Source organism: Ambystoma mexicanum, chromosome 9 (genome assembly GCF_040938575.1).
Source record: "Ambystoma mexicanum isolate Mex_15411 chromosome 9, UKY_AmexF1_1, whole genome shotgun sequence".
In the NCBI taxonomy this organism is placed as follows: domain Eukaryota; kingdom Metazoa; phylum Chordata; class Amphibia; order Caudata; family Ambystomatidae; genus Ambystoma; species Ambystoma mexicanum.
This window is the reverse complement of record NC_090931.1, coordinates 800,355,234-800,369,637: the sequence shown is the minus strand read 5'-3', so window position 1 is coordinate 800,369,637 and position 14,404 is coordinate 800,355,234. Positions and strand designations below refer to the sequence as shown.

General features: G+C 44.7%; 1 protein-coding gene across 1 annotated transcript in view; it reads right to left on the bottom strand.

The window, feature by feature from the left end:
- The window catches only part of PFKL (phosphofructokinase, liver type), a 697,584-nt gene that overhangs the window by 588,499 nt on the left and 94,681 nt on the right, over positions 1–14,404 (bottom strand). Inside the window, exons 3-4 of the mRNA XM_069615767.1 lie at positions 9,536–9,613; positions 3,319–3,508 (exon numbers count right to left, since the gene is read on the bottom strand). Coding sequence (XP_069471868.1) covers positions 3,319–3,508; positions 9,536–9,613 — 268 coding nt within the window. The remainder of the gene's footprint in view (positions 1–3,318; positions 3,509–9,535; positions 9,614–14,404) is intronic.

Genomic DNA, 14,404 nt, shown 5'->3' with positions numbered 1-14,404 from the left:
TAAGTATCTAAAAGAAAAGACATTTTTTTCGAATGAAATGTATAAACAACTGAAATGATGTCAACACAAGATGCATGATAAAACTGCCAATATACATTACAAAGAAACATTTTCAACATGGCACCCATGGTAACCAGGTCCAATGCTATTCATTTCTTCACATGAAAGTGAAGAGGGACTATAACATCAGAAAAATGTTAAAAGGAGATACCTGTTTTCTATGTTTACAATCCGACGAAGCCCGGTAGGGTGAAACGCGTAATTGTTTGTTCTCTCCTGAAACTGCTTGTCCACCGTGTTTTTCAAGGCAAAATAAAGGACGTATGATGGAGATCCTTCTTTGCATCTGGTGCATTTTTATTTGGGAGAAGAGTGCCGCCTAAAAAGCTGTGAACAGCTTTTCTTTTTTGTTTTCTTTCCCTTCGATATATATATATATATATATATATATATATATATATATATATATATATATATATATATACCAAACAGAGGCAAGAATGAGGTCTGCATACAGTTTCCTGTAAGCAAGAAGATACCAAAGAAGCCCACCACAGGGGTGAGAGGACATAAAAGATTTTATCAAGTTACACAGAAATTCAATCACCACTCCCCAGGACGTGCGATTGCGTCAACGCTGACGGAAACACAGGCAGCAGCTGCAAGGATTGCCCTTACCACCCCCTCTGACACACCTATGAAACCCAATACTATATACTTCGGTTCCCCTAGGTAAGCCGAAAAGGTAGCCGGAATCGCACACAAACAACGAAGGGCCCCAGGCTTTGAAAACAAACAGATTGAGATGGCTAAAATCACTCCAAGATGTAGAGATCAAAAAGTAGACAAAAAGGAAAGCAAAACCCAGAGTAATTGTAATGATGCTAGTTGAGGGGACAGGATTTCTCACAGAGCACTGTGTGCATAGGCCAGGAGCCGGCACAATAGCATGAGGTGCGACAAAAATCAGGATGAAAGTGAAGGGGCCTGACTCACCAGCACACGGACGCATTTACTGGGCCATGGTGAGAGACAGTATAAAAAGAAAAAAAATCTTTAAAAAATAAATACTTTAAAAGATAGTCCTAGGGAGATGGAGACTTGAAATACAGTATCCAGTTCCTAGTAGGCAAAAAACACAATGTCACTTGATATCGGTTGTCAGGCAGAGCCAAAAAAAACAAACCAAGGATCAGGTCGGAAGAGCGAGCAAGCAAAGTCAGTACACCCATCCAATATCAAATAAGATTCAGCCCAAACACCATCCAAAGTGCAGGTCACAACAGTAAACAGGAGGTCGGTACACAAAGACTTCCTATCAGACAAAATACTGCCAAAGGAAGAGGGTGGACTGGGAAGAAGTAGGACATGAGTGGGAAGATGAGCAGGCAGTGCCAGGGATACAAGGGCTTAACAATGAGGAACAGCCCAAGTCTCACTCGTGTTGGAAAGCACTGTCCTCCCTCTTCGGGTGCTACTCATCCTGCCTTCATTTCCATTTATTGTGGTGCTCCGCCACACTTCGAGTCATGTGGCGAACGTGACAAGTAGCCCAGCGAAGTTGCGTCTCGACATGCTGGGACTTTAAACCCTCCCATGCCTTGAGCCGCCATGGCGTACACCAATGCTGAAACAATGGACACACTCAATCATGCCGGCATGGAATCCTGACAGATTGCATAATCGAGTAGTGATACCACCTGCAGGGACTGTCATGGTTCGGTTCTGGATGAGCATGTCAACACAGGAGCCTGGAGTTTAGGGACGAATAGCACCAAAGCCCAGAAAAGACTAAAAATGACCACCAACCAAAGGTCTTAGTGAATAAATTAAGTCCAAGTTAACCCGCTAAGGAGCCCTACAAAGCAGAGCCTTTGGATCAGCAGTGGCACACCTGTGTTAGGTTTGAAGGGCTCCCTGAAGTCATACAGGCAAAGTAACAGAGACTCAGTGATTTAAGAGTGAGACTCAAGAAATAGTGACCAAGCCAATTTGTGGTTCAATTTAAGTGAATCAGGACATGCCACTGATGGTTGCCTTTCGGGCACCAATAGGGCCAAGGTCCCAAAGCACAGTGGCAGTGTTGACAAATGGTCTAGCAGGGCAACAGACATGCCAGGAAGCACGTGCAAGCACCAGGAGTTGGGGAGACACAGGAAATCCGTAACGCCAACAGATCAAACTGTCCCCACCAGATCCAATTGGTACCCAGACAGACAAGACTTCAGTCTCATTTCTTTATGTCCAAAGATTGATGGTGATGCGTTTATGTCACGGTGCTCGGGTCGGTTATCTCTTTGGATGTTTCAGGATCAAATTCCAACAGCTGAGAAAGATTCTCTTGCAAAGGGTCAGCCTTTAAAGTTAGCTTTTATGCCAAAGCAGAGGCTAGAGAGTGTTCCCAACTGGCAACCATGCACTCATGCACCATTCAAGCAGTTGGTGGCCACCACACACCAACCTTTGCAAGCACTCTCCCAGGCACACTCAGGGTGCCTGAATTCCAAAGGAATCCGACATAGTCATGCCCCTGAGACAGAGACAGAGACACACACACACACACCCACACCCCCCCCCCTTCCCCCCTACCTCTTAATCACCCAATCACACATAGGGGCAACAGAGTGTAGATGTCTGGCTACTGGATTTCATAACACTTAAGCCTCCAATAGCTCATGCATCCATTATATTAATGTACATGCCTCCAATTACAACCAGCATGAGTTAAGTCAGGTTATTAACCAAGGGAGAAGATTGGCACCTTGGTGTTATCTGCCACATCCATCGTCAATAATGGTCCGCAAGGGGAAACACGTATGTACAAGTCATATCCCTAGTGCGAGCTGGATGGAACTCGCTGAGGAAAAATAGCCTGAGGATCAGGGAACATAAGTAAATAATCCAGGGGACACCAAAAGTGGGCATATAAAGTGAAGTGTCTCCATAGACCAGGGTATTTCACAGGCGATTAAGGCTTAATTTCCCATTGCATCAAATGGATTTCTACTGCACCTAGATATAGCCCCCTTTCTGCCCTCTGCTCTCAAATGCAAAAACAAAATTTGTGATCAACCATGAGAAGTAGCAGGTCGTTGGACCAAATTGACAAGCACTTGGTTTGTTGGAAGATAGCACCTTATCCTGAATGTTCACTTTGTCTTCCTTTGAGTGAAGGATATTTTGAGAATGGACCGAAATGAACACCATTTTCACACTGCGATCCGAGCACTAAGTCCTTCAGAGAACAGATTATGCATTATTGCAATAGTCTGAGACATGACCAACTTGAAAATATGGCGTTTCATTTGCCTGGCTTACCTTGTTGAACTAATTCTTCTAGAAGGCCACCCCACTCTTTCCGAAAGATGTTGGCACCAGTTAAGCTGCCATCACCACCAATGACGCAGAGGTTGGTGATTCCGTGCTGGACAAGGTTGAAAGCCGCTGCTAGTCGGCCTTCTCTTGTGGTGAAGGTCTTTGATCGGGCACTGCCAATAATAGTTCCTCCCTTAAAACAAATGACAAACATAAAAGCATTAAGTCTTTTTTGTACAAAAGCAGGAAAGCACAAGTTTTTCAAGAATCATGCTCTGGAGCCGGTTAGTGTTTTCCTGCAGAAGAATCGAAGGCAAAAGATGAATTAGCAAACGCAGAATGGGACTTCAGTCTGATCAACTTAAGTGAAAAGTCTGATCAGGCAGAACATGTAGAATTGTAAAATGTCCCCCTAGCATACAGCAAAAGGGAATCCCACCCTACAGAATGGCATGGCTACAAAGTAAGGTCATCCTACTAAAGTTGCATTTCTTAACAGCTCTCTGAAAAGATAGGCCAATCCTTAACACTTTTTAACAGCTTTTGTATAGCCCTTAGGAGAACGAACAAGGCCTCCAATCACCCAGATAATTTGTCCTATAAAACATGCCCCGGCATCTTATGGACCAGAACAGAGAACATTAGGGACTGATGCATACTCAATTTCGGAGTAACTTAAGCCACAGCAAAGTTATCCATGTGTGACGACACCACCACACTTGCAGCCCTGGTTGTGATGGAAGATTATTATAATGGTACCTTCCAGTTTAGCATCCATGGCACCAGCCTTAAGACAGTACTACTTCATCTCAAACTGGTGTACCCACAAGGTATCTGCTACCAGCCATTGCTCAGAAAGAGCCGTTTTCCTTAACAGGGTCTGGATTTCTTGTGCCATGCATCAGTGGCTGAACTCTAGGCAGCAGAAGCAGGACCATGTGTTCCTTGAATCAGTTTGCTTGCCTCTGCTGCACTAAGATTTTGCCATAGAAGGAGTGGTAATGACTTGCGTTCCTGGGTTAAGGCACACTACTCATATAACGTCACTCATTAAAGCGCTAGGCATGAATATCCCCTCTTATGAGGCTCTGGCACAAATAATGGATGCATTATAAAGGAAAGGGAAGTATTGGTGATCTCTATAGAGCAATGTAGCACAGGCGATAATTTTATTGATGGGTGCACGGCTACAAGAAGTGCTGGCTGAGACCTCGGGACGTTGAGGGTCTAAACTGCATTGCAAGGTCAGTACAGCTAAGCTGTTAGGATAAGAGGTGCCATCAGAAGATCTTGCTCCCTTCTTTGTATGAAAGGTAGTTGTAAACCAAACATTATGGCGCAGTTGAGGGGGTGGACATGCATTTCTTTTCTTAAGAAGAATGCTCTCCTGAGTAGCAACCAAAAACACAGAAGTGAAAAAAATATGCACACAAGATTATTGGTTATGAGCTTATACAGTGCTTCTTCCGGAAACAAAGCAGTGCAGACATTGCCTAAACATCAGCTGCATGTTGCTTGAAGTTTTGTTCTTTCTGGGCAAACAAAGGCCTTGCAGCAGGTCTTTGTACTGCTTTAATGAAAAGTTATTATGCAGCTTTTATACTCAGAAATGCAGTACTTCTCAGAAAGCGTGCATATTAACCAGCACGTTTACATCTCTGGTGTCAGTGCTTTAGAAACAGATTGCTCAAACACTGAAAACGCAACGCATTTTACAAGGTACTACAAATTAAACAGCTCCCATTCTCTGAACGCGGAACTTTCTTTTTACTCCCAATTGGCATTTAAGCTCAGAACAGAAGGGTTTGTGCGTAGAGGGTTTAGATGAAAAAAAGGATACAAAGCAAAGATGGGAAGGTTGTCAAAATAAATATGTCCGTTTTATGATGGTTTTTTTTAGAATCTGGCCTGTTGGACAGATTTTAGGAGGTCACCCTAGTTATAGTGAACAGGAAAACTCAGAGGTTAGCCACAATGGGGCACAGTCAAGGCTATTGTCGGGAGAGAATGGCCAGGCGTCCACAGGGAGTCCACACAGTGAAGCAAACAATAATTCAATTAAGACATTAATATAAAAATACAGCATTTAATCTAGGCCTTTAACACTAAAAAATGAAACAAATAGGTGATCACATCGCACAACATTCAATAATAAACATATATACAGTCACCATAGGTTTTAAAAATGCAGTCAAATGACAAATCAAAAGTAAGTGATGCAGAAAGATAGAACCAAATCACGAGAAATATACCCTAGCTTCAGAAGTCCAATCCCCGTGAAGAGTGGGGCCTTGTGCTTTTACTTACCCTCTGACTGCAACTTTCCCAGAAGACTGGATGGGTCGACAGGAAGGGTGTGGGGGAAATGGGGCGTTCACTGGAGGTTGGATTTCCTGCCTCTGTTGGTTCCAGTGAGAGGTGCCCAGGAGCTGCAGGTGCAAGTATTTTTTCGATCGGGTCCGGGAGCAGAGGGCAATCCTTGGCGATGAAGAAATGCAGAAAGCACCAATGCAGCCTGCTTCAGGACACTTCACAGGATGGGGGGTGAAGGGGTGGTGAAGGCAAGTTCCAACAATGCCCACCACAGAAAGGCGACGGCAGGCATCATGGTCAATGAAGTCCTTTCAGAGCAGGACCGCTTGATGCTGGGAAGCTGAAATTCAGCAGAAACTTGACTTCCACCACAATCTGGTGGCCACCGAACCTCTGGCTGCAAACACGGAATGGCGACTTCTCTAGCAAGGTAGCCCACTGGAGAGCTTGTCAGTCCACTGGGTGGTCCAGGGACCCTCCGAAGACGGCTGTAGCAGCTTTCCCAGGCAAGTGCATGACCCTATGAGATTTTATGGCCTGGCAGGGCGAAGGCCAAACAACTACATGGCAAAGAGAAGCGAAAATGGAGGCATAGCCATTTTAGGGCACTACCCATGTTTGGTAGCCATACACGAATGTTCACACTAGAATTAACAAAATGGTAACAATATATATGCGACCACCAGCTTATTTTTTTTGGCACATGCAAAAGTAACCAAAAATCCTATGTGTATAAAAATAGGGTGGTATCACCATTGCACTACTTTTGAAGATGCTGTATGCAAGGTAAAAAAAGTTATAACAAGTAAAAGACAAAAAAGGGAAACATAGTTACACAGTACTGATAGACCTTGTTTCCCCATAGCATATTAGCAAAAGGCCAGAGGGGGAGGTGGGGCTGAAGCTAAAAGTTTTTAAAAAATAAAGAAATAAAAAATGTTTGGGAGTCCATAGACCTATGGCAGGAAAGTTGCTAAAAGAAATCCTGACACTCCCCATCAACCCCAGCTTGCAAGATCAATGAGGGATCATGGGAAATTTAGTCCAAAATATCTGGCAAAATGCACGTTGCAGAACATGGTCCTAAGTCAGAACCAGCACACATTTCCCAAAGAGGAGTTTGATGCATAGCCTTCAAGTTACCAAAGGATTCTACAACTTTCCTTTGACAGTGGTTGCAACTAAGCAAATACTAGAAATGCATGCGGTTTGTAATACTGCACATTGCACCGCTTGTTTGTTTAGCAGCCTGTGCTCATTGACATTTGAAGTGAAGGGGAGTCTTGGGCAGCTCTTCAGAAAGTCAATCCATCTGGGTGCATCCCCAAGGCAGGAGATGCATTTAGCTAACAATCTTAAAACGTTTCCTTTGTCCCTTTTCAGGCAACGTTGTTGTCATTTAGTGCACCGATTCATTAGTCTAGTGCACCACTGTAATCACTGTACCATATTTTATAGAATTTCATGCAGGTACCCATTCTATATAGTTGCACCAAAAAGCCACAGAGGAGACGCCATAAAAAGCTGGAGTTAAAGTTTCCATCAGATTGCTTCAGAGATGAAGAAAGTGGCAGGTGTGTCTGCCCATACCCAGAATTGGCAAATGTTGTGCCAAAATGAAATGGGTGGGAGCCATGGGAGGGTGTGGTGTAACGACAATTGATTTTGGGGTCCCAGTACCTGCTAGCATCAGGGATGGGGTTGTTAACATTTCCTTTTTGCAGCTTTCCTCTCATAAACTTCAATGTTGCACCCTTTCTTTTTGCTTTGTTTGAACCCTGCCCTGACGTTTGAGGCAAGTAAAGCCATGTGCTTTACTTCCCCTGCCTTTATGCTCATTTTCTGGGGGAACTAATCAGTCCTTTAGACTCAATACTGAGAGGCTATGCAGCTCTTTGTGAATTTCCTGTACTGTTACAATTTCACACATCACCTTAAAGTGAAGTGCAGTTAGGATACCGTGAAAGCAACCAAAAATCCATTCCAGCCTATCTGCCTAGGACAAGCTTGTGGCAGAAGCAGTTCTACCGTGTTTTGGCAATTTTACTTGTGCACTTACTGCAAATCGCTACTAAGGGTGGCTGGCGAGAGGTTTGGTTTGGCCAGTTCTTGGGCTGCCACCTTGCTTTCTGCAACCATGAAATTCCTTATATGGAATGCTCCTTTCCTGGGAAAGCAACTTCTTTTCTTGGGCAAAGGGGAAGTGTGCGTGTGAGCCCAGATGTGGGGGGTGGTATCATCTGGTCCCAGTACACATTTGGGTGCAGAACGCCGGTTGACGAGCAGCTGTAGTGGCCAGTGGCTATCCATTATTGGATAGCCACTGTCTGTTTGAATGGTGCAAATCGTTACAATTGGTTGGCTTGGGCATGCATTCTCCCAGACATAATTGTGGATAAAAGGAGCGCTTGTGCAGCCATCTGACAACTCATCGCTGGAGCCAAGTCCTCTATGAAGAAGAGCAGCCAGTACAGCTAACCAGCATCCACTCCATTGCTGTCCATGTAAAGCTGCAGCTCCTCTGCCTGTTCTCAAGAAGACTTTCCACAGTGGTTCGACCCCTGGACTGGTGGTAACAACCAGCCTCAACCCCTGCTCGAGGATCGGAAGTTACCCAGGGCCAAACTGTGGACTGAACAGCTCTCCCCCACAGCTACCTCACTGCAGCCATTGTCATTCCAAGTTCAACCTTGAAACTTAGAGAATCTTCAACTTGTGTAACAAGATGCCTGCTCCTGCATTTTCAGCCTTTTTGCACAACAGCATACAGTGCCAGGTCTGCCCATTTGTTTGTCCCATGAAGATTGCCTGTCGCCCAATGGGGAGACTTCTGTTGCAACACTTCTTCGATCCCTGGCGGTGTCCCAAGGTGGTTAATCCTGCAGAAGCTTCATCTTTCTTCGTTTGGGTGTTCTATTGGAAGCAGTCTTTAATTAATCGATTCCTAAGCACTTTAACAGACAAACTAATCCTGCATCTGCAAGTGACCCCTGCACTCGCAAGCCCTTGACCTTCCTTGACGGGACCAAGCACAGAAGATTATGCCCCCAACAGATTCCAGAACAACAGTAGCTTTCTCTGGAGAAATCAGTCAGGGGGAGGAAGGTAAGTTAACATACCCATTTCTGCCCCCTCCCCATTCCTGCCCAATCCCCTAGCCCCACCGTCCTCCATAGGGTTACACACGGGCTTAAAGGCCCGTCTCTAAAGCACTCTTTCCTGACTTTGGTTAGGGGAGGCCTGGTCAAGGATCCCTTCTCAGGACTAACAGAAGGACTGGATTGAGTGAGTTTACTTACCTGAACTTAACTTTTTATTAATCACAACCGCTGGCATCTTCCATCTCTTAAGAAACCTACCTGTGAAGTGCAACTTTGGAACTGGTGGCTTTTGGGCACAAAGCCCCAAACCATGTTAGGGTTGGACCTCCTAAGAGCTAGGGTAGCCCGTCTATGGTTACTCTAAAGTTCTTCTATTTCTAATGCATCCGAGTACTTACCTGTGGTTACACAGATTACTGAATCAAATGCTATTCTAGATCTCCTAAGGTTGAATGTATAGATCTGTTTTATAGTGTTGGTGTGACAATATTAGACTAGAGGTTTTACTTGCTTAGTTTAAATGATTGTATATGGATATACTTATCTGGCTAACTGGAATTATTGGTGTTGCTCTGGGTGGACCCGGTGTATCCCTAAACGACTGTCATAACCTTCCGGAGACTAAACCTTGCCACACTGCTATCTACATTGATTGGGTTTGGCTAAAATCTTCCTCTCCGTTCACTACAATAGGGTGGTCTCCTAAAATCCTCCCCTCCACCCTGGGCGATTTTGGAAATACATCTCAACACCAAGTAAAAGCAAACCATTAAAAATAATAAATCAGATCAGCTTTTAGGGCTTACCAATTGGATTATGTTTGAAACGCTCAGCCAGTTGGCTTGCTGGATGTTCTCACCCCCTTCTACTAGTCCTTCATAACCCTGCAAAGAAAAACAGCAAAGCACAAGAGGCTGTTAAACATGAACAAGAATATATAGGTTAGGAATCACAAGCAAAGCTTTAACACTTAATAGATATGAAGTCAATCAAGTTTATTTAGAACTTTATTTTGCACGAGAATCACGTGAAGAGACATGCTACCACAGACATTGTACCAGGAGGCAAACCACTTTTTTTTTAATCAATGTGCAAAATATTTATGTATAGAACATGAATGTGTTCTATTCTTTATTCAGTTTGCTCTTGTGCCAAAAGCCCTTATATTCTACCTCTAGGAAAAAACAAACTTTCCAGTCCTCCTGCCAAATATGGTACTTTTTACACTTGAAAATATACTTACAAAAACATTTACAAGGGCAGGGGATGGTGGGGGGCATGGTAGCAGACTACCCAGCGCGTCTGTTTCAGAGCTCCTACATCAGTGCCCACAGGAACATGCCTGTCCTTGGTAGGGCCCCTCCATCCCACTTTTGTAATGCACTTGTATGGCTTGTGACAAGGACTACCAGTATTCTGCGATTTTACGATCAATGGTCTCAGAAGGCCTAATTTTGGAAATGCCAGCAGTTTCATCGGAGGGCACCTCCTAGGCTTGCTCAAACACCTTGGGAAGCTCAACAATACAGTGGCAGCTCATCATCCAATAGAATGTCACTGCTTGCACCAGTTACGCCTGTGAAGGAACCACCCCACTAAGAGCTCTGCCCCAGCGGCAGTGGCCATTCAAGATGTTCCACCAGAAGATCTTGGGCAAAAAAAAACGATTCCACCTCAGCCCTATGGTAATGATGCTTTGGAAAATGTTAATTAATCCTTCCCACAAAGGGCATTTGTTGACTTGGGCCACTTCCCGGAGGAGCTTGGATGCACAGATTGCATGGCTTGAACTTTACAGAATACCTGCAGGAAGACCACTCCCCATACCTGCTTCAGGGATTTCCTTATGTCCAACTACCCCCACCTCTTGTGCAATTTAGCATTGGTCTATCAAAGTCTGTGTGAATTGCTGTCCATATTAATGACGTGGCCCATCGGTCCTAGCCAGTGCCAATCGTGCATCAACTAAAGGGAACACTGTCCAAAGATGTAAGGGATTGTTGGTTTCCTAGCAGAGCACAGACTAAGAGAAATTGTCCCTCTGTTTCTGAAATCCCTGTTGTGCGTCTTCAAAAATGAAGAGACTGCCAGACCCATATACGTTTCCAACTAGCACAAACCTCCCCCTCCCCCAGCACCAACGCCCAACATCCATCTCTTCACTGTACTAGAAAACTGGGCATTATCAATAAGGGCAACATTTTGTATCTGCAATTCTCGTTTTCTGCAATCCAAGTGTCCTTGTCAAAACCTTCATCCTAATGATATCAAATTGGCTGGAGTTTGGCAGTCCCCTCCCTCTAGCAGTTCAGATTAACATAGCCCAGCAGCATGAAACATGCAGAGCACCTTGTGCTAATCCGAAGACTGTCCCTTTGCCCCAAGTACTGGGATGAGGAAGAAGGACTCGGGAGGTCCAGAACTGCAGAGCATGACCCACACCGGAGTGGGACCTTTGAATAGAAAGAGCCTACCCAGGTGTGGGCCATTAGAACAAGAAGGTGGAGAAGCAGGGGTTGTTGCAGCAGGAGTGGAAAACAAAAGACGCCGGAGCCACTGCTGTATCTGAAGCGGGTGCCAGTCCTAACAGAGTCATTGTGTTTGCAGATCGAAGTGCAGAGGTTGTGCAATAGGAAGCACCATTTTAGAAGGCTTTCCCTGTGGGGAGAGAGAGAGAGACACATTCTGCGCATCCTGCTCCGGTGGCAAGCGAGCACCAGAGCACTTTAGGAGTGAGAAGAGCTCCTTTTCCCAGTGCGAGCCACGGGAAAATGACTGAAGCCCTTGGTCATACAGAAAGCACAATAAGAAGCAGAGCTGGATACAGCAGCAGATCGAGCAGCCACATTTAAGGAATCCAGCGAGTTTACCGTTTGCCAAGTAATAATGTAATGCTCTGTAGTGAGCCGCTTGCTATTTTTCCTTATTTTGAATACCGAACTAATGAAAGAATCATATCTGCATTATAACAACATTGACAAAGGGCAATTACTATTATTCAAGTCAAGAATATTGTCAAAGCAGAAAACGAAAGCAATATTAAACCAAAAGAGAAACACACATTGAGAGCAATATTGAAACAAGCTGCTCATCCCTTCTTCTCTAGGGGGAACCACTGTCATTGATGCTAGAAAGGGGAGCCTGCACAGCAAAACCCTCCCTAGGTGCTTGGGAAAGTGGGACCCTCACCGGGAGGGACTCCCTTATAGTGAGACAAGGACTCCAATACCCTAAGGGACATCCCTATACAGAACTTACTTTCTGCCTATATGGGACCTCTTAGTGTTAATCGCAAGGTAATGTTGAATCCCCTACCTGTTGAAGACAGGTACACAACGCTATTTTTTTAGATCCTCATCCAGGATCCTACTGCAGAAATTAATTCAGGTAGAGTCTCTCTCTCGGCCAATAGAGCCTGGGAAGAAGACTGTTGGGGAGATTTATCATTTTTATGCTTCATCCCCTCTCCTAGTAAGACCACCAGCACATTTTGCTGGACTTCTGGAACTTTCTTTATATCCTGAATGAGTGGAGCCTTGTCCCATTCATTCTTGTGGGGTCTGTCTTTTGGAACTCTATTCTTTGCATTCTACCTGTATTATGGAGTCAATCTGCTCCATAGTTCTTAAAAGCATCTGTATTTTTTTTTTTATTTGCACACAGCTCCTTATGGGCAGTGTTGCTGGGAACCCCTAGGGTCCTCCTTAAAGATCATTTTTCTATATCCTCATGTTACTACAGTTCTTAAGGATAGAGATACATCTAGTATCCCTCCCAAAACTTTATAATATGAGAGATTGGCACACGCCACCTTAGGAGGAGTACCAAAAGGGATACCCAGTATCCACCCTTATCTCTGTTCCTGTAACTTTTTAGTCACATAGACAATCTCCTAGTTATGGCTGGTGGCAGTGGACGTGTTCTACCAACTATTGTGTAATTTGGATACCGCAGGCTATGTCCATAGCCTCGGTAGTGCACAATAGGGGCACCCAAGTACCAATTTGGGGGACTCCCCCCCCCCCACCAATACTAGCATCATTGTTCTTGGCAAGCCCTTCTTCTACCATTCTGGGAGGTGGGAGGACTATGTGCGTTTTGCCTTTGGCAGGAACCCTTGCATGTCCCGGCATCAGCTCCAGAGTGTCTGGGCAGGCAGGAAGTGGGGGAGGATTTTTCCACCCCCCTGTCCTTTGTCAGAGTGCCTGAATAGGACCAACTCACACAGTGGGTCTGGCGGTCCTGATGCAGCCAAACGCCCCTTTCTGTAAAATGCTGAGAGAGAATGCAGAGGAGTGTGTACTGGAACGGTTTAAAAAGTGAGGCTTCTGGAGTGAAAAGCAAGTCAACCACTGGAAGCTGAAGTAACTGAAGAAGACTACCAGAGACTCTTGCAGACCCTTTGAAACACTGAAGCGACCACTGCAGTCCTGACCCCGGTTTCTGTGCGACAGAAGAACTCCGAAGAGGACAATTCCTTCCCTTTGGCAGGTGGCAACAACTAGTCACCAATACAAACTTTGAATTGAGCCATTTTACGAGGGCATAAGAGTTTCCAGAGCTGCAAAACCCCAATACCAGGAGACCTGCAGCCCATATCAAGTGCACAGTTGTAGAAAGGCCGAATCCATCCAAATATTTGCTGAGCCCCCAAGGACACTCCAGAGATCTGATCCAACTCACCCAGATCCCCCCCTCATCAGAGCGTCTGACTGCAGGAAGCGAAGAAGATTGACAGGGCGATCTGCGTCCTTTGTTGGTGCTGCAGAAAAGGCACCAAAAGTCACAGTCAACCAAGAAATTGTTCATGCTCCAGGTCTTCCCTCGAGACGGCTGCAGAGAGATCCCATCCATTGTCCTGCCTTCAATCATCAGACCAAGGAATCCAGAGGTCGGGTCCAGAGCGGCAACATCACAAAGCATCCAGCACAAACGTTTTCTTCTAACCTAAGGTACTGTAGGGAAAAAGGCATTTCTTACCAGATTTCAGAAAGTCGTTCCAGAGCATTGGAGTGCACGTAGAGGTGTCCAAGGCAACCCCCTTTTACCTCAGACTTAAACCGCTGCTTGTGTCCCTTCATCGACTCCTTAATAGGGTCTCCATCGTTATTAACTTGCTGCTTCTAAAAGACTAGAGACTTAAAAAAATCCACAGGAATTCTTCATATTCTGCTGTTCATCAAGACTTTAGACTGCCTTTAGCTAGGGTTGCGTTTTTGGACTAAAAGACTTGTGTGAAGAAACCCTCTCTAGAACCTTCAACCAGACTAGTGTTACTCCAACTAACCATTTTTTTTCCTTTAAGTTATTTTCATATCTGTTAGCAGATTTACGGTAAGGCATTTACTCTGCAAAGAACTGCATGTGTGCGTAATTACTGATACTACGATAGCATTGTCGGTTCACTTTCTAACACTGCAATAAATGGAACTATGAACAAACACCAACATGAAAGTGCCATTTGAAGTATAATTTAAAGTATTCTGAAGGGTTCTCGTGTCAACATATAAGGTATTTAAAGTGATTTGGGTGTAAATATAAATAAATATATAATTTTATATAAAGTATTAGTGCAAGTGCTTCTTTGATATGCATGTCTAACTGGGTTCAATGTACTTACCTATACAGCACACATCTTCCTCTTAAGGGAAGCCCGTCTACTGTACCAAGGTCTC